This window comes from Fringilla coelebs, assembly GCF_963513975.1.
Source record: "Fringilla coelebs genome assembly, chromosome: 21".
Taxonomy (NCBI): Eukaryota; Metazoa; Chordata; class Aves; order Passeriformes; family Fringillidae; genus Fringilla; species Fringilla coelebs.
In genome coordinates this window covers 6,738,865-6,758,953 of record NC_140047.1, presented here as the reverse complement: position 1 = coordinate 6,758,953, position 20,089 = coordinate 6,738,865, and the positions used below count along the sequence as shown (strand labels likewise).

The window sequence follows — 20,089 nt, the reverse complement described above, 5'->3', positions numbered from 1 at the left end:
AAGCTCAAACAGAACCAGCTTTTGCTTCCAAGCCCTCCAGAAGGTCCTTGGACGGGGTTGCAGAAGGCAACCTTGGCCAGGTGCCCTTGCAGCTCACCTCTGGCTGCTGCAGGAGCAATCCACATCCCTTCTTTCTCTCCCCCCACTACGCCCTGGCATTGCTGAGCCTCCCTCCCTCTTCTGGTTTTTGCTCCCTCCCTTCTTGCTTCCCTTCTGTCCTTCTGCCTCACTTGACGTGGCAGTGGAAAGCTAACTAGACTCGAGGGAGGAGCTTGCTGGCTGCTGGGAAGGCAGAGTTTGGCAGGAAGTGAGCGGCTGACGGATGGGGTTGCGCGGGGGAAAGGAAGGTTCCCTACCCTGCATGGAAACTTGAGGAATGCTGTCGCTTTCTGTGACGCCTGGCTCTCATCTAGTGATTCCAGATGTTAGTCCCTGCCCACAGGATTTGCTCCCTCTCCCTGTGCTGCAGTGATAAAGGGGACTTCATTCATATGTCTCCCTTCTAGGATTCATTCTCCTGGTGCGGATGGTTAAAACTTGTGACCAAAAATGTGAACACTTGGAGCTCCCATCTTGGCACTGGGTGAGGTGCACTGGGGAGGTGTAACCTACCCTTTTTCAGGGCTGTGAAACACTTCATGTGTCTCTCTGTGCCTTACCTTAGCAAAAAAAGTCAGATACTCTGGCATGGTTCATCCCTGCCCTGGCACAAGGGGATTGGGGAGAAGTGCCTGGTTGTCCTTTGTGAAGGCTGATGGGCATTGCTGTGGCATTAAGGGGGTTGTGACAGTCAAATTTTGGGCACTATAGCCTCTCTCAAGCAACTCAGGCTTCTGCCTCTGCTTCTTCATAAACCCCCTGATGGCTTCCTAGGGTTGCACTTGGCTGCAGGTTTAAATCTACTAATTCTTCTTGCTGATGTGAATAAAAATCTTTAGTGCAGGTGAGTTAATTACCATTGCTGTGCTCACTAAGCCAACAGTAATGGTTGTGATTAATCATACGAGTCCAGGTCTAGTTTCTACAGGGCTTTTGAACTAAATCAGCTTAAAATCTTAGGATGTTAAGTTAAGTTAAAGTTTAAGTTAAGTTGCCTTGTTTAAGTTAAAGCAAGGCAACTTTCTGATGTAAACACGCCATTACAGCTGCTCTGCAGCTTGTGGGAGGAATCATTCCTATAAATTATGCTCTGAGGGCAAAAGTGACACAGGTGGGCTGTGTCTGGGAAACACGGTCTCAAGATGTGTGTATGTAGTGGGATGACCAGGGCTTCCTGGAGGAATCACATCACACAAATTCAGCTCTTCTGCTTGCTAAGACAAGAAGCAGAAAGCAATTGGTAACATCTTGTTTGGGGGAGTGAAGGGGTTGGTTCAGCTTGAAAAGCTCAGCTCACTTGCTTTCAAATATTCCAAATTGTTTTTCAGAGGCTTTTTCCTAATAATCTTTTAGTGTGCATGTATTTGTGCAGTGTGTTTGTTATAAATTATGATGTTAATGTTTCTCCATTGGAGTAGAGTTTTATTACTGGAGTTCCCAAAATGCCGTGCATGTGTTTAACAGAAACAATTTTACTGAAACTCCAGGCATCTCTGGGGCAGGTTTGTTTACCTGTAATACTTTACATCTTACAGGAGGGAAGGGAGATTGAGGTTTTAAGCAAGATGAATTTCTCCTAATTTCACACAGCCCCCAATTAAAACAATGGCAATGTCTTCTCCCATATCCACAGACCTTTGTCTCTGTGCAGAAGAAGGTGTTTGTCATAACAGCTACAGGGAAACCTTTAATTAGTTTATTTATGCTCCAAATGCAAACTGAGATCTGATAATTCTGCCAATTACTTTCTTGTGCTGTGAGTGCCAATTTCCAACCTTAGGGAGCCCACACATGCATCTGTCAGCTTCATTTTGCATGTATCCAAGAGCAGGAAAATTTACTTTGCTGCTGAGGCAGTCCAGGTGAGTGGAGGGAATGCTTATAGTCAGGTTGGCTTGCTGCCTGCTGAATTCTGTGAACTTCTTGCAGCTTATTACCTACAGTTTAGCAACAAGTAATTCAGATGACAGTGCAGATTATTGCTATATCTGGTCAAAACCCACCTCTAGGATTTAGCCACCATAAGGAGATGTGTAGCAACAATAAAGGACAGTGGAACATCAGGCTGCAACTACAGAATCACTTTTTTCCTGCAGTTATTGTGCTTGCCACCCCACAACTGGAATGGCTCATGGATCCTGCTTGGTTTCCTGGCCATGTGTATTTTCTTTCCCTGGTAGATGCAGAGTACAGAGCCTTATGGCTGTATTCTGCACTGTGCTGGGGGCGGGGGAAGAATCCTCTGGCACTTCTCCTCCTCTGCAAGGAGCTTGCAGTCATCTTTCTGCAGCTCTTCATGCAGGCTGAGACTCCTGGAGGGAGCAGCAGCCCTGATGAGGGGTGGTTACCCTGTGCTTACAATATTCCCAAGCCAGCACTGAGCACCATCTTCTGTTTTGTACAGTCTGAGGGTCTCTGCCTCTGCCACTCCTCCCCTTGGCCTCGTGGCTCTACAGATGAACTCACTGCCAAGGAGCACATTTTATAGAACACATTCTCTGCTGCTGAGGGTCAGTTCTGCCCAATTTTTTTTTTCTTCTCCTTATTGATGAAGGGCTATATGAGCCTCTTGGGATCATAATGAGGACTTTGAATATAGGATTTCACAAACTACTTTCCCATTTCTGCTGCCTCTTCCTTCTTCTCCCTCCTGACTCCAAGAGTGGAAAGCTAGAGAGAGAGAAGCCCTTTTCCCCTCTTGGCCAGGATGCTGCTCAGCCATAGCACACCCTGCCAGATTGCTAACGTATGGGCAGAGTGCTCAGCCAAAGTTTGGAGAGGCTCAGCCCTTGGCAGCTCATTCCACACTTTCCTGTCTCTGCATTCAGGAAATGAAGTCAGATTGTTGATATAAAACAGGCTGGGTTGAAAACTGAGAAGCTGGAAAGGCTGAAGTGGGGGACTGGGAAGGGGGAGGTGTAGGGAGAGGGGGAGCAGCAGGGGCTCACTGCAGCTTGCCTGGCCTGGGGGCTCCTTGTCTTGTGCCCATGTCCCCCACTTGATTGCTCTTGCTACCTCCACCTTGAGGACTGATAAGTTGTGCTGGCAGGCAGATATTTTGTCTTCTCTTGTCTGTGGCAAGATCAGCATGTGGAGATAGTGCTGTCTTGATCACGTGGCAGCATTTGTCTGAGAGCTTGGAATGGGTGAAAGTTGAAACTCTGGCAAAGAGTGTGTTGTTTCCATATCAGGGACACGGAATTCCCTTACTTTTGGACATTTTTTCCTGAAGAATGACACCATTGCAAGACTTTTATGGAATTATGTGGGCCTAATGCAGAAGGTTTTCCTCAGACGTCTTTAACATCAGCAGTTTTTGTTGTATTTTGTTGAGTAGTTTTTTTGTGGTTTTTTTTTCTTTTTTTTGGTGGTTTGGGTTTTTTTGTTTGTTTGCAGGGTTTTTTTGTTTGGGTTTTTTGTTGTTTGTTTTGTTTTGTTGATTTTGGTTTTTTGTTGGGTTTTTAGGGGGGATGTGGGGGGTAGTTAGTGGGTTTTTTTACTGGCCCAGGGACTGTGGAGTGAACGCAGGGAGTTCCAGTTAAGTGAGGCTGCAGTGGGGATGGTCTGACTCTGCCTGGGACTCAGCAGTTGGGTTGTTCTCTTCTAGGTCACTAGCTCAGCCTCAGTCAGCACAATGATAACCCAGAGTAATGGCAAACTGTGAGTTCTTTGTGGCTCACCGAGTCTGCAGTCTGAGTAGCTCTGAGAGCAGCACGTGGCTGACAGATATCCCTTTAGAAGAAAGCCTGCCCACATCTAATTGAAGCTGATCAGCAGTATTAGAAAGTGCAGGGAAATTTACTTGGAGGAATTCTCTTGTTTTCATGGCCTGGCAATTTTGGAAGGGAGTCTGGAAGCAGCCCAAGTGATCTCTTCTGTTTTCTGGGTGCTGTTTTTGGGGGTATTCCTGTTGCATATGATTAATGATGAACTGGTACAGTTTGATCTTTGGAATATCTCCGTACTGTGAGGTGCTGGTATCCTTAACAAACTCAAGTCAATTTAGCTGAAGCTTAAGAGGATGTTAGCCTGGACTTGAAATTGTCTGGGTGTAAGAGCTCAGCAGCTTTGTCATTTGTACCTGCTCCTGTGCCCTGCCCTTCCTTCCTGGTCAGCTCTTCAGGATCTCTCTTCACTGACCAGGTTTGTTTTCCTGTTTCCCCCAAGCCTGATCATGTTGTTTCTAGCCAAGAAAAGTCTACAGACAAGATCTCACAAGGGAAGAGTCTCACATGCTTGCTTTGCACATGGGAGGATGCTCTGGGTTTGGTTTAGTCTTGGATAGCTGCATTCTGCATTTCTGAGACCAGTGTGAGGGCTCCCTCTCTTGTTATGCTGAGGTATAATTCCCAGCTGGAAAAGGATGCTCCAAATGACGGCCTGAAAGCACATTCAGTTTTATTAATTTGCTGTAGATCCAGATTTGAGACTAAACAGGGGTTACAGCAAGTCAATTTTCTGAAGAGGTAAATTTGATATATATATATATATATATATATATATAAACAAACCAGATCTTTAACATAATATTTAACATCAAGGTTTATTGACACTTAACTTTTGTATCAAGCCAGCTTTTCTATTATATCCCTGGCTTTTCCTGAACCTGGATTGACCCCTTTGCTAAGAGTGGGACCACAGTGCTGAGCACAACCTGGGAAAGTTGGACATTGCTCTGCTGGTGTCTGGTCCTGGAGGAGTCAGTGGGACAGGGTTGTTGGGCTACATCACAAGAGCTGTTGGGAAGGACAAACTCTTGTTTCCAGATTTCCCCTTCTCTCACAGACTCAAGGAAACAGAGGACCTGGGTCTGAAAATGCCTCTCTGTTGCTGTGGGGCCCTGTTGCTGATACTTTGTGCTGGCAGAGCAGAGGTGCCCCTGGAGCAGGGAGTGACTTGTTCCTCATTCCCTTTTCAGGAGAAGGAGAAGAAGTACATGTTACCAGTGGATAACCTGAAACTGCGAGATGTGGAGAAGGGGTTCATGTCCAGCAAGCACATCTTTGCTCTCTTCAACACTGAACAGAGGTATGCTCCATCTCAGCACAGCAAGATGCTGGAGCCAGGGACAGGATTTCTGTAACAGAGTAGGGATGAGTGTGTTAGGTATCCAGGAAAGATGTGAGTGTCCTTTCAGGACAGCCACTTTTGGAGGAGATAGGAGGATTTAACTTCACTCCTTCAGATCTTGCAGATTTATATGATTTTCCTTTTGTTTGCCAGTGCATGGCTTGTGGTGTGAACTTAACCTTTCAGCCTTTTGGTGTGGTTGCCTCGGTCTGCCTGTGGCTGGGATATATATCTGTAATCACAATGTTCTTGGTGAGTGATTAGGGAAATCCATAGGACTTGAGATGGGTGGAGGAGTCCAGCAGCAAGCAGAATTGAAAAGTGAATCTTTTCAGGCCTTGTTGAAACATAGAACTGATTTGACAGCAATCAAACTTGATTTTAAAAAAAAATTCCTTTTTCAGGGTCATCATGAGGTTCCTAGCAAGGGACCAAGTGTCTCTGGTCTCTGTATTAAAATGACAGAAGGATTCCCTAGTCATTGATTCTTTGTCAAATATGGGCAGATTTCTGAGTTGAGAGAGACAATAATAAAATATGTGTCTTCCTGTCAGGAATGTTTACAAGGACTACCGGCAGCTGGAGCTGGCCTGTGAGACCCAGGAGGAGGTGGACAGCTGGAAGGCATCCTTCCTCCGGGCAGGAGTCTACCCAGAGCGTGTTGGGGTAAGTGACAGCCACAGTAATGGGATAAGGAGGAGCACAGCATGTGTCTTGAGAAGGATGGCTCCATCTTCTTGTGTTTAAAATAAGTCTGTGAAGGTTTTGTCTGAGAATTCTTTCTGGTGCTTCCATTAGGGAAGCTTGAGATAAAGTAACTAGCAGCTTCAAAGGGAAGATAATAAATCCCTTTAGCTGCCTTGTTTTGTGGACATTAAATTCACAATATAAGAGTGACATTTAACTACTGTGACTTTTAACTGGTATGGTATCCACTGAGCAAAGGCACCATTCCTTTCTGGTAACTCTGTACAGCCATATTAGGAACTTCCTGACTTAGCAGTTGTTCTCCAACTTTCCTTCCTCCAACTAATTAGGGAGGGATGTTCATCGAATTTTGCTTTGTGGATACTCTAATATGCTCCTTTAGCAAGAATTCTTATCTCTTCCCTTCTCCTTGTCCCACAGCACTTATTGTCAGCATTATTTTGTGCTTTAAAAGTATCTTCTAGGCAATTGTGGTATTTGTTTCTGTTCAAAGCCTTTCCTGTTCCTCTCTGAGAGGAAGCACTATAAATAGTTTTCCCATTAGAAAAGTGGTAATTGCTTTTCTGTTTGTATTTGTTGCTTCTAATAGATTTCTTGCATTCTGTCCTGTTACACTTGAATATTGCTGGTTCTGCCTTAAAGCATTTCCTAACAAACTGATAAGAGATTTTAAAAGGAGGGTTAGGGACTTGGCTTTAACATTGACATGACTTCAGATTAGCTTTGAACCAGACTGGTTCTCTTAACCACAGTGGCCATTGGCACCTGTTGCTGTGCAAGTGGAGGGGTGTGACATGGGAACCCTGGTCCCTGTCTGAAAACCCCTGTAAGGAATGGCAGTGGCCCCTGCAGGTAAGAAAGTTGTCCTTTGTTGCTAACAATATGGTTTCCTTTGCAGAGCATCCCACTTTTCAGTTTAGCTAAACAGTTCACTTGTTCCCCTTCTAGGGCAATAGAGGTACTGATATATTTTTAGTGGGATTGGTCTTTTGCTTGTCAGTGCTATTTTGGGACCTTCTCCAAATTCTGAGACCAACTAAAAGTCACTTTTTATTTTTTTGTCCCTTTTTGTTTTAATTTTTTCCATGTATGCTCAAACTGGCCTGCCAGGACAAGGACAAAGTAAGTCTGACCCCCTCTGCCTGTGTTGCCCCCTGGGGCTCTCACCAGATAGCTCTGTCATTTTTTTTTCTCCTTTTGTCACGATTTCCTGAGAGGCATTTGCTTCTTCTCCCTCTTTGTACCCTCTGCTGGATTCCTGCTGTCTGTTTCTGTTCTTGGTTTGAGTTTTCCTTTTTTCTTTTTATTCCTCCCTTTTTGTATGACTTCAGAATCTTGGTGCAAGCTTCTTTTTGGTTTTTTTTTTACCCTCACTTTTTTTTAAGTTGTCCCATTTGACATCCACTTCCTTTACTTTGTTTCACACTGAGACCTTGCATTCCTTCATTATGTAAGATCTTCTCAGCAAAAGCTCAAATGAACAAAAAAATTTGCCCTTTCTCATATATTTTGTTCCCCAAAACAAAAGAGAAGCCATTTCCTACATGGCAAATTGTTCAGACTAGGGCTGTTTAAAACAAAGATGTTTCATTACACAATCACGGGGCTTTTTTTAAAATAAACATTGAGGAAGGCAGCAGTTCTTTCATGCTTCAATACTTTGAAATTGATCCCAAATGGAGTGGCCTTGGAGATTGCTTGCTGTCAAACAGCACAGTCCAGGTTCTACCTTACAGAATAAACAATGTACTTCAGACAAACAGGAGGAGATTCATCTGCTTGGTGTGAAAGAAAAGATAACTATAACTTATGATGCAGGAGTTGCAGTTGAAGTGATAGGAAAGTTTTCTAGCTTATTCCATCTACTTGTGGTCAGTAGAGGAGCAGTTGTTTCACTTCTCTGTATCTGTTTTCTCATTTGTATAATGAGGACAAAGATGCAGCATGGCAGAGAGCCTGTGAGACTTAATTTATGGTGAATGATTCTTGGTTTTAATTGACTCTGGTCATGGAAAACCCAGATCAAATGAAGAACCTTTCAGGAAGCTGTAAACATTAAGAAGTAATAATACAGCTTTGAGATGCACCAGAGCCATAACCTCTGAACATGTGTCAGGAGTCCCTGTTGCCTTTCACCTTTTCTTAATAACTTTCTACTAAGAGAGCAGCTTTATTGCTAAAATTTCTCAGATCTGAGCTGGAGAAGTCTGTACAAACTGAGTTGTGCATTGACAATCACAGCTCAAAATGTAAGTTTAAATAAATTTTATTTATTGCATGCACTTCCTGCCTGTTCCCTTCTACTCTTCTCTTAGCTCTCATGAAAAGCCAATTTTATGTTACATTTGAAAAACCAGTATGTTTCTCCTTTTTTTTTCTGCAGGCCAGTGAAGCAGAGGAGAATGGAGGAGATAGTTTCATGCACTCCATGGATCCTCAGCTGGAGAGACAAGTGGAAACGATCAGGAACCTGGTGGATTCCTACATGGCAATTGTCAACAAAACCATCAGAGACCTCATGCCGAAGACAATCATGCACCTCATGATAAACAATGTACTTATCTCGCTGTGGTCAATGGAGGTGGGAGAGGCAGAAAGAGAAAAATAGGGAGGGAGGAAAAGAATGAAGAAAAACAGAAGGCAGCTTGAAAGGAAGAGGTGGGAACAGAATAGAGTGTTTTGGGGAGAGATGGTGAAAACTGATTCTCTGCTCACTTACAGACCAAGGACTTCATCCATTCAGAGCTGCTGGCAAACCTGTACTCCTGTGGCGACCAGAACACGCTGATGGAGGAGTCGGCGGAGCAGGCGCAGCGCCGCGACGAAATGCTGCGCATGTACCACGCCCTGAAGGAGGCCCTCAACATCATCGGGGACATCAACACCAGCACCATCAGCACCCCCATGCCCCCACCGGTGGACGACTCCTGGCTGCAGGTGCAGAGCGTACCGTCCGGACGCAGGTACCAGAGGCTCAGGGGGAGAGCCCCGCAGACCTGCCTGACGCCTCTTCAGTGCCTTGCTGGGGCCTCCCGCTGACACAGGGAGTCCTCCTCTTCTTCCTGTGGATGAAGAGTCCTGGGTATTTCTGCTGGCAGGCTCCTAGGACATCTTTACAGAGATGTTGAGATGTTCTGCTTGGGTTGGATGGGGCTGACGTAGCTTTGAAAGCAGCCTGGTGTGGTCCTTGAAAGCCAAAGGGTGGTGTGTAAAGTGAAGCTAAAGAGAGAAATACTGAAGGCAGAGTGGTGCCTGTGGTGACAGAGGCATCCCAGAGCTGTTGCTGCAGTTGAATGCCTTTGTTTGTTTGGCAGGTCCCCCACATCCAGCCCCACGCCGCAGAGGAGAGCTCCTGCAGTGCCCCCCGCCAGACCTGGGTCTCGCGGACCAGCTCCTGGGCCACCTCCTGCTGGTGGCTCCACCCTGGGTGGTGCCCCCCCTGTGCCCTCCAGGCCAGGTGCCTCTCCTGATCCCTTCGGGCCCCCACCTCAGGTTCCTTCTCGGCCTAATCGTGCTCCTCCTGGTGTTCCCAGGTAAGTCCTGAAACACTGCTCCATGCAGGTGGAGTATGTTCTGCTTTTGGGTTGGAGCCCTGGCACCACTTGGCCTGCCTGGGCCGTAGGAGGAGAATGGAGTGCATGGTGGGGGTAGAGCCTTTGGATATTTGAATTGGATCCAGAGGCAGGAGCATCGTTGTCCTCTGGGATTCCATTGTATGGATAAGGCAATGCCAAGGCAGCTCTCAGAAACAGAGGGGCAGCTGTTTCTCTCTACAAGCCTCTCTCTAAAGAATGTGGGAGAAAACCTTGAACCCAGGGTTTACAGCAATTGTACCAATGCCTGTAGTCACCACATAAATCACAGGACTGGCGTGAGATTCCCCTCTGTGTAGGGCTCCCCAAAGTCTGAAGTTGCCCTTTTCTCTTGGCCCAGAGTTCTTCAAGGTGAGTTGGAAGACCTTCAAAGCTGTTCAGTTGCTTTCTGGCTAGGAGAGTATCACAGGATCGCTGGCAGGGAAATGAATTCTTAGGCAATTTTGTTGCTTGTGTAATCAACTTCAGTATTTTCCAGTCTAGAGGGTTCAAATCACACAGCTTTGCTTTCCCATTAGGAAACACATTTCCTTTCCTGTTCAGTCACTTCAAACACACTTCAACATAGTAATAAGGGATTATCCTGGTGCAGCTGAGTATGTGTTCCTGAACAGGACTTGGGAAGCAGTCTGGAACCAGGAATGCTTTTTATGTTGGGTACTTAGTTTCCCTTGAGGAAGAGGAGGTAATTGCAGTGTAAAGAACAAACATAACCAGAAGCTCCCCAGTGACATGACAGAGGGAGCACTTCCCTTGTGGAAAACACCTCTCCAGTGGGTGCTGGTGGCACAGGTCTGAAACTTTGCCATTTTCTGTGGAAACACCAAGCTGTCAGTGGCTGGGGATTGTGTATGGTGGAGTGGGTTCAGTATTCCTCCTGCAGTAATGCCCAGCTCATATTTGGTGCTGCCTGTTTGGAGGGAGGTGTTCTCTGCCAGGCTGCAGCCAGCCCAGAGGTGGATGACTCCAGACAGCTTTATAGACCAATTTCTGACTCTGTTGTATGCAAATGGTTTTACTTTCTTGGTGCCTTTGCCCCAGTCCTTCCTATGCACCTTGATGCAGCTCCCACAGTTACTTGTCCTCACATACATACCTCAGTGTTGCCCTGGAGACTGTGGAGGCACCTATGGATGTCAGCATGCTTCTACTGTGTATTTTGGCTCCTGCTTCTTGTGACCCTGCCTTTCCATATACTGTTACTTTGTGGTTTTGTTTTCAGTATACTTATGCTTCTTTATGTCTCCATTTTCCTCCTTTCACTCAGTTCCATTTCTTCACTCATGAAAAATATTCTATATACCTGGCCATCATGATAGGATTCCCCAAATGGGCTGAAATGAATTGGCCTTTTTTTAAAGAAATCTGTCATAGCTTATCTTAATGGCTTTTCTGCCTTTTGCATGAGTACAAGGGTTTAGGGAAAGGTAGGAAAACAGCACTGGAGCAGAGGAGGAAAGAGTTTCATGCTTGGCTGAGCAACCCCTTGGTTTAGGAGAGATGGTAGGTTGGATTGCATGCTACTGACTGCCCTGATCTGGAGTTGAGAATGTAATTCCAGAAGCCATGAAGTGTGATGCTCATTCTCTGATCCCCCTCTCTGATTCTTCCAGTTGTTCATAGACTCCTCCGGATCCTGATACCAGCTTGTCATTTGAGTTCACTGATGAATGGAGAATTTCCAATGACAAGGGACTCTTTCTCTTCCTCTCCTGTATATAGAATAAGAATGTTCCCTGCTAGCACTTGGACTCGGGTCCTTCTGCCATGGGTGAACGAATGCCATCTCCATTGTTGCTTTTTTAATACCCATCTTTCCCTTGCTAACCGGGCTGTGCAGTGTGTGTGAGAGAGGAACAAAGCTCTTGTGTTCAGCACCAGTGAGCTTTGGTGGAGGAGTTTGGTGGTGTGGAGTGAGCTCAAATGGGTGGTGGTGGTGGCTGGGTGTGCTTTGTGTGCTCATTGGTGCCTGTGTAGATGTTTGGTAGTTTTGTGCCTCTGGTTTGAGCATCTGATTTTATGAATGATGGACTTACACAAGTGTCATGCTACTCCTTTTTCATAAACATAAGTGTATGAACACATTTTCACATGTAATCACCACATGGTACATTTTTTTGCACAGAAAGATTTTCCTGCATATAATTAAGGACACTTAAGACTTAGCATCCTGCTTCTGTGCTTAGCATTTATTCAGTTTACTGTGGAAATCCATATGGACAGATATAGCTCCAATTTTGGGAGCTGAAAGTTACAAACCATCCAAGATCCTATCAGTGTGCAGTGGACTGCATTTAGGATTTGACCTGGGAAAGAAATCTTTGAAGGTATTCCCTCATGTATTTAGGCTCTTTAGTTTAAAATAGTTTGATAGAACCTGTAGGTAGAAGACCTTGAAGGAGAATTAAGAAAATTTCAGCGTGAATGACTCAACCATTGGAAAAATGTGTTGAAGGTACAAAGGTGTTTTCCATTCTTTGGTATCACAAGGGTATGGGTCTGGGATTGCCTCCTGGCAGGGATGGCTCTCACTGGCTGTTGTGCTGCTCAGTACAATGGGGCACATCACTGGAACTCCCAAAGGGTTCTTGGACACACAGTTTCAAGGGACAGATTATCTCCTTAGTGATTTAGTGGCCAATGTCCATGCCCACGGCCAGGGGTTGGAACTAGATGAGCTTTAAGGTCCCTTCCAACCCAAACCTTTCTAAGGCCTCACAGCTGTATGACCTGAATTATTCAGGAGGTCAGAGTAGCTGATTTCATGATTTATGGCCTTCAGAAAAGCCTCCACCTGCTTTGTGCTGTTTGAGGTGGTGCTCAGGACTATGTTATCTCCCTCTTTCCTGAGCTCTTTCTTAAACATTTAATTTAGTCAGAAGGTAGGAGTTCTCAGAGAGAGACTAGCCCAGCTGGTGGGTGCTGAATCCTGGTTATGACACTGGTGAGCATCAGCCTGGATGTGAGGAGCTTGGGTGAGTGAGCAGCAGCCAGTAGGTGTGTGGACAGATGGATGGGTTTTGATGCACCCCTGTGCACAACAGGGTCTGGATGTGTGCAGAGATGAGGCCATGAGTGTTTTCTGTGTGTTTGCAGTCCCCCTACTCATGCTGTGTTTGGAGGGGGACGTGTGGCTGTGTCTGTGCAAGCGCCTGTCTGTCTGTTCCACCTTCCTGACAGTCTGTGTGGCCTCTGCCTTGAACTGTCTGAACTGCCATGTTGATTTCATGTTGTCTTTCAGAATCACTATCAGTGACCCCTGAGGACTGGCAGCCACGGTAGGTTCCGCACTCTCGCTGCGATGCATGAGTCACTGTGTGCCCATCCTCCAGCACTGCTCTGCAGCTCTCCTCTGCTGCCCAGTTCTTGTGTTAGTAACAGAGTCCCTTGTCTGATGAACCACCTCTGCCAGGATCTCATAAAGGGAGGAGTCTTGAACAGAAAAACTGGCTGATCAGAGCCAGGGCAGCTGCTTGAGCTGCAGGAGCTGGGAAAGCTTCAGTACCTGATTTAAGGTCTGGAGGACCCTTTCTCTGCTTCTAAATAGAGAAGGTGGGATGGGGGAATGAGCTCTGACTGCAAGGTCTAAACTCTGTGTCGTTCATTTGGCTTATATCCACACTGACTGTAAGATCAGCTGAATAAACTCTGCTTTGATTTGGTCTGTCAGCTCTGTTAGGATCAAGACAGAGACTTGGGGAGCTGATAGTTCAGACTCCTCTTCTTATATTCTAATGTCTGGCTGGAGAAGTGCTCCCATCCTCACTGTATCCCTAGTGCTCATGGAAGTCAAGAGGAGTTTGGGTCATTAATATCAGGACTTCCATGTCTGAGTGCAGGGTAACTCTGACATTGAATGTTCCCTTTTATCCTTGTGTCCCATCATCAGATAGATGTGAACTCCCTTTATTTGTTCTCCCCTTGACCCTTTACCTTCTACGTTACTCTCCTGCTTCCACTCAAACTGCCTTCTCTCCTCTGCAAGAGGGAGGGTGTAGTGATCTGTGTCCCTCAAACACTCTGCCCTGAGCTCCTGTGCTCTCAAGGCCATTTCCCTGTCCTCTCTCTCCCTGCATTTTGCAGCATTGTAGTGGTTGAGTGATGTAGCAGGGTGTGGGTTTGTGCTGTGTACTGCTCATCCTGTTAATATTAGTGGGGGTGTGAAGAGGGACATTAGCAAATTCTCCGGAGTCCTTTTCTTGGGAACCTCCAGCCCTTATTAACAGAGAGGTACAGAGGGCAAAACAGGGCAGGTGTGGATTTTCTGGGCCCCTTCTCCCTTTCTCTGTGGATGTTGTTTTATGACAGAGGAGTGGAGAAGCAGCAGCTCCTGCAGATTCCCTTGCTGCCGATTGTGGCAGAGAGATCTGGGGGCGAGGAGGCCGTGCTGAAATCCTGCTTTAATAGGAGTAGCAGAAGTTCAAGCCCCTGTTCTGGGGCAGGGGGTCTCAGGCAGCCCCCATCTTGCAGTAGATGGTGTCTGTTACTGCTGCACAGAACTGCAGGTAGAGCTGAGAGGTGCCACATTGCAGTGATTGCTCATGATTGACATCTTTGAGGACGTCATCGTCAACCCTCCTCATTGCTGACACACTGCAGAGGTGTTGGAGCAATCAGCAGTTTCCTCCCATATTCTGCCTACTGCAGACATCCCTGGCAGCCCTGGAAACATGCATCCTGGGTGAACAACCTTGGGAAGGAGCCTTACTGTTGTCTGTATCCCATTCTGGGACTCGCTGTTATGGGGCATTCTGGTTTTAATCTGGCATAAAGAGCACCAAGGAAATAAAAATTAAAAACAAAACAAAAAAAAACCACTAAATGATCCAAAAAATTATACCCAAAACCTTTTGCAGTCCAAGGGAATAAACTTAATATTTTCACACCTCTGTTAGGTCCTTATCAACAGAACTCCCTGTTAGCCCAGTGGTTCTTAGATAGGATTAGCTCAGTGTTCTCTCTGGGTATGGCCTGAAAAACTGACTTCAAAGCATGTGACAGTCACTGGAACTCATCTCCCTGGGCTCCTGGCAGGACTCAGCTCTTCCTTCTTATGTACTGGAGACAGCCACAGGCTTCCCTGTGAGCAAAACTTTGTTCCTTGTCCTGACAGAGAAAAGTGACTTTTCAGTGATATAAAAAGGCTTGATTAGCAATGTAGTCTGACTGAAGCAGCATTTTGGGGGTAAATGTTGCCTGAGAGACTTCTCTGCCCCTTTTAGTGTTGGTAAACAGTTTTCAGCCTTTTCTAACCTTACCAGGCAGATTCTGCAAGCATCTCCAGAAAACCTCAACAGAAATAGCCTACAAGTTTAAAAAGTAGCCCCATACCTTAAAATGCTTTGAATGCTGAGAGAAATAAGTGCAAAAATCAATCAAAGTACATTACAAAAAGCAGCTCATCTACCTGTGAATTACTTGTGCTCCTTTCAGCCCTATTTATCCTGCTAGGGTCAAGTGGCCACTCCTGCCAGAACACTTTACATACTCTGGTGGCTTCAAGCATCTTTTTCATGTGAACCCTCAGAGGCTTTTAGCACAACCTGTGCAAACTCCTGAAATGCAAACAGTCCTTTCACCTTCTCAAAAGTGCCTTCTAACATGATGATGCAACAGCATCTCACTATATGTTGAGCTGAAGTTCTGTAAGGTTTAAATTTGGGTGCTGTTGCTGTTCCAGTGACAGCAGAAGCCACCGAAGGGTTGGTGTGGCTGCATTTACACCGTGAGCACCCTTTAGAGATAATGCACAGATCCCACCTGTCATGTAGCTCTGAGGCTTAATAAATCTGGAGCAGTAAATTCTGCTGAGGTTTAATAAACAGGATTGGAGAGTTGCTCTGGTTTATTTGCTAAATGAGGGAACTTGCCCTGATTTATAGGAGTGTAACTCCTCTAGTGGCAGTGTGGTTATAGACTACTGGTGCAAATATCCTCACTTCTAGCAGTGAGTTGATTCTCTGTAATCTAAATCTTATCAGTGTGGAATTATTGAGGCATTAATTCTGTGACACCTGGTGATCAGCCTATGATCAGTGCAAGGGCTTCCCCTCCATTTGGTCTACACACTGTTGGCTTTTCTCTTTGCATTTCAGGCAGTTTGGACCTTAAAACTACCCTGGCTTGGTACTGAACAATTCATTTATCTTAATGAAACACCACCAAAATGCAGTTGAGGTAACAGACACTGCAGGGAGCATACTTTAAAGGAAAAACACAGATTGGACTCAGTCTTACAGAACATATTTTTATTTATAGCTTTCTTAGAGCCTGTAGTCTGAGACTGAAGTGATATTTCAGTTAATGATCTGAGAGCCATGTCAGGGGTGTTGTCTTGTATGTTTTTGTTGTGGCTGTTTTTTTCCCCAGTCCCTTACAGGAAGGAGATTCTAGAACACTTAATCCATGCAGAGGGCAAACACTTAAGTGCTGCCCATTTATGTAGCTTAAGTATCAGCAAAAGAGTTGGAACAGAATGGAGAATAAGTAGCCAAAGTTCCTTTTATTGAAGTAGAAGCTGCATTTACTCTGTGCCAGAACCGGAAGACTGAAAGCTGTAACCTTGCCCCTGATAACAAAGATCATGTCAGAATAGGGATCTCAGGCCTGCAGTAGCTTCGAGGGCAGGGCTAGAAGGTGCTCCTCCAAACCAGCCAAGAGCCTCTGGCAGCAGCGCGTCTCAGAGGACCCCATCCATGCTGTGTGATGTCATGTGCTTGATACAGGAGCTCACTGTTGTCCATGCTTCTCCACTCATCCCAGAGCCAGGCTACTTACTGGCAGTAAATCTCTGCACTTCCAAATTTCAGAGGGAAGCAAAACTGGCAGTCCAGGGGATTGCTCTACTGGTGATCTGTGCTGTGCAGAAAGGCCAGTGTGAGGCTGAGTAGAAGCCTGTGAGTCTCCTGTGTGGAGCTGCACTCTGGGGGTTTGTGCCTCAGGCTGGATTCTTTTGCTGGCTCAGGCAAAGTGGAGAAGCGTGTGTGGTTGTGACTGCAATTGCTGTGCTAACCACGGTGTGTGTTCTCTTGTTTTTGTTTCCTGCTTTTTCACAGCAGAAGGGGCCCCGCCTCACCTACTCGACCTACCATAATCCGACCGGCTGAACCGTCCCTCTTAGATTTATAACTTGAGGCTGTAGACAGCTGGCGACGAGTGCCGTGCTGGTGGCTTCCCCATTCCACCCTCCCTTCCACAGCCACAGTCACTCCTCATCCATCCCACACCCCTGCCTCCCACCACCCCTCCCCGGTGTGTCGTAAAACTCTAGCCTAGTGATTGAGCTCTTCGTCTTCGCTCGTGCGTCCTGTATTGCTTTGTGAGCATAGAGTAGCCTTCATTCAGTGGCACGGATCCCTGAAGTACACGGGCTCCTTGGAGAGATCAGCCACAGGACGTCCTTAGGTCCAAGTGGTGGCTGTCCGTCCAGTAATTCCATCTGCCTAGTCTAGCCTGGATAAGTGTCCTGCCTGCACCAGTTAGCTGTAGCACCCAGGACTGAGCTGTAGCTGTTTTCTTTCCTTGTACTTTAAGACAAAAGCGTGGCTTAGCAAAAATATGCTGTCAAAACACCCGTTAGGAACAGATTAAATGTCCTGTGTATTAGCTTGACTTCTAAGGTGCAAAAATTTCATGTTGGGAACAGTGCAATCAACTTCATATCAAAGTGAGGCAGGGAGATGAGTGAAGGGGGGAATCAGTGGATCAGCCCAGTCCTGCCCGAGCGAAGTCTGAGATAGCACACACACCTCAGCGTGCAGGGAGCTCACAGACCTGCTCACCCTGGCTCCTGGAGCCGGGCCATTCCTGCTGGGGGCACGCTGGCTCCTGCCAGCAGTTGTCTTGCATCACCATTTTTGGCTGACTTTCCTGAACCCAGCAGGGCGAGGGGAATAGACACGCTGCTCCCCCCTTGCAAACGGACAGCCAAATGTTTCAGGGAGTTCGCTGTGTGGTGTTTTGTTGAAAATATTTCTGCTTTGAACTAAGCACATCTTTCAGTGTTTTTGGGGTACTGTGGTGACTTCTTCCGTAGCCTTTTCTTGCATGTGGATGGTACGTGTTTGGGGAAACTTGTAACCATTGTTGATCACAACTCATCTTAAGGTTTGGTTTTTACTTTTCATGCTACGTGTATTTAAAAAAAAAATACTTGAGAATTAAAAAATATATCAACCCTGTACATCTCAGATGTCATGTCTCTACCAGAGCTAAATGAACCACCTGTGTTGCAGGCTGTCCTCCAGGCCTGATTGCTGTTGAAGTTCTCTTGTTTCAGTGCTATTACTCTAAAATTTCTGTTGTGGATCCTCTATTGTTCTGATGCTAGTTTCTTTCTGTATTTTAACTATTGTTTTACTACTTCTCCCCCTTCTCCTTCCCTTTCTCTTTCCCTTTTTCTTTGTTTCTCTTGTCTTTAACCTCCAGCCGGCCGGGTAAGGCCAGTCCCGCCCGCCCGGAGAGCCCAAAACCACCATTTGACATGTAGGCCTGCTCCCTCTGAGACTCTTTGCCTGCCTCTTAGCTGTTCTGTCCTGGAATGGTCTGACTCCAATCTCACACATGGCTTGTTTTGTTTGTAATTTGTGACACACACATACCAGCTGTGATTGTAGTGAAACTGGTTTTGGGTTGTTTTTTTTTTTTTTGTTTGGGGTTTGTTTTGTTTTTTTTTTTTCCTTCCCAGCTGCTTAAAGGAGTTAAACAAGTATATTGTAGTAATGAGAAACATATCTTTACTGTTATAAATATCTATAAATATATATATAAGATGAAAAATCTATATATGTCCAGGTGTTAAAAGCCATTTGTGCTTCCATGTGAATTTTAGGAAATACTTAAGTAGGAAAAGAATATCTATATACATATATATATACACACACATCCAAAAAGTTAACCAAATCCCAATGTTGAGTTTTTGAGCTGATTGTTAAATTCTCTGCTGTGTGCAGTTGGGTTATTGTATTACCCCAGACTTGTGGGTGAACTGTCTCAGTGCTGGTAGTAGCTGTGATGCAGTTTGTGATCTACCTGTCACTCTTGTTTATTGGATGAAATAAACTCTCATTTCTGTATAATGAAGGTCTCCATGACTAGAATAAAACCATCTCTCTTTCTCTTGCTTTTTCTCTGGGTGGTTTTCAAGCTGTGTTTGATTGTAACCTGATCTTTTCATCCCCCAGAGTTAATATGCAGTACATGCAGTCAGGGGCTGTCACTGATAGGGAAGGTGGAGCAGATCTGCATCAGCACTGAGTGTCCAGGAGCTGCAGTAGAGTGAAATATCTTGTCAGGTGCAGAAAGGTAAATCCCTGTGCAGAAGGCATTGTTTGGAGGTGCTTCAGAGATGGGGCATACAGAAGGTGGGAGTTTGCACACAAATTGCTTCTTAAAAGGGATTTTTGCCTGTAGTGCTTGTGGAGCACAGCAAGTGGACATTGAGTAAAGGTGAGGTCTGGGAATCACTCCTGAAAGGGGTCAGGGTAAAAAACAAATCTGAAGCCAGAAATTATATGAGATGCTAGCCAAGAGCCACCTCAGGCTTGTCAGCAGTCTGTACAGAAAACATTCATGAAAGCTCAGTGAAAACAGCATCACTGTCAGGGCAGGTGCTTTCAATAAAGAATTCATTCTTCTCTTTTTCTGGCCTAATTTCAAGGTAGTCTATGCAAAAGAAATACCTCTAGTCAGTGCCCCTCTGAATAAGTTTATTCAGAAAGCAAATTTGTAACAGGGTTAAGTCACCTCTGCAACAGACCACAGACCTTCACTGGTCTTGTCTCCTTCACAGTTCTAGAGTAAACACCCAATAACTATTTATTCTTTTTACAGTAATACTCTGTCTTAAATCACAGCCCCTCCCCTTTTAGTTATGGTACAGATTTATGAACAGCCTGAGCAGCTGTAAACACTGAACAGGCTTAGTCTCCCTGCAAGGAATATACACCATTTTACACAGGTACAGAATGTACATACCCCATGCTCTGGGGAGCCCAATCACTTGTGCTGAGAAGACACTGACAGCACTTTTGCCATTTAAATGAAAGGAGTTCAAAAATCAGCTTTCCCTGGGGGCTCACAGGAAAGCACTGATGGTTCACCCAACACAATCTCTGCTGTTGAACAGACACTAATCTGTGTGTCTGTGTTCCTCTGCTTCCATCTTGTATCTCAGCAGGTAACAGGGTGGCAGCTGATGCTGCTTCAGGCAGCAGCCCAAACTCCTGTGTTTAATTATAAAGCTCCCATGATCAGGTCCCTTTAACCTCCCCTGTGGTTTCCCTCAAAACTCCACTCTTGGCACCACCCATCCTAAGAAGAGGCAGTTCTTGCCTGAAGGCAGAGTCAGTTGCAGGATATCCACAAGCAGTTCACATGGCATAAACTTCCACACCCAGATTTGTTTTGCTGCTGTTTCAGAGAGTGCTCTCCTCCCTCCATGTTCTATTTTCTCCCTAGAATCAGGGCTCTGGCTTCAAGGCAAGGCCAGGACTACCACACTTGATGATATATGTCCCAGGACCTTAACCATGGGCCACAGGATCTTGGTTTCCACTCATCTCCTGCAATCCTTACCAAAATGGGAGAAGGGGAAAGTTCAGGGATGGAGAACTAGAACC

General features: G+C 45.7%; 1 protein-coding gene across 4 annotated transcripts in view; it reads left to right on the top strand.

Annotated features, from left to right (window-relative positions):
* Positions 1-18,586, top strand: part of DNM1 (dynamin 1) — a 64,991-nt gene extending 46,405 nt beyond the window's left edge. The window contains exons 16-22 of one of the 4 annotated variants that reach the window (XM_084219903.1): positions 5,018-5,127; positions 5,724-5,835; positions 6,988-6,999; positions 8,261-8,431; positions 8,599-8,840; positions 9,192-9,410; positions 16,529-18,586. In XM_084219903.1, coding sequence (XP_084076029.1) covers positions 5,018-5,127; positions 5,724-5,835; positions 6,988-6,999; positions 8,261-8,431; positions 8,599-8,840; positions 9,192-9,410; positions 16,529-16,598 — 936 coding nt within the window. In that variant the 3' untranslated portion in view covers positions 16,599-18,586. Of the gene's footprint in view, positions 1-5,017; positions 5,128-5,723; positions 5,852-6,987; positions 7,000-8,260; positions 8,432-8,598; positions 8,841-9,191; positions 9,411-16,525 lie in introns of all 4 variants that reach the window. The other 3 variants (XM_084219902.1, XM_084219904.1, XM_084219901.1) reach the window with 3 other exon arrangements.
* The last annotated feature ends 1,503 nt before the right edge of the window (positions 18,587-20,089 follow it).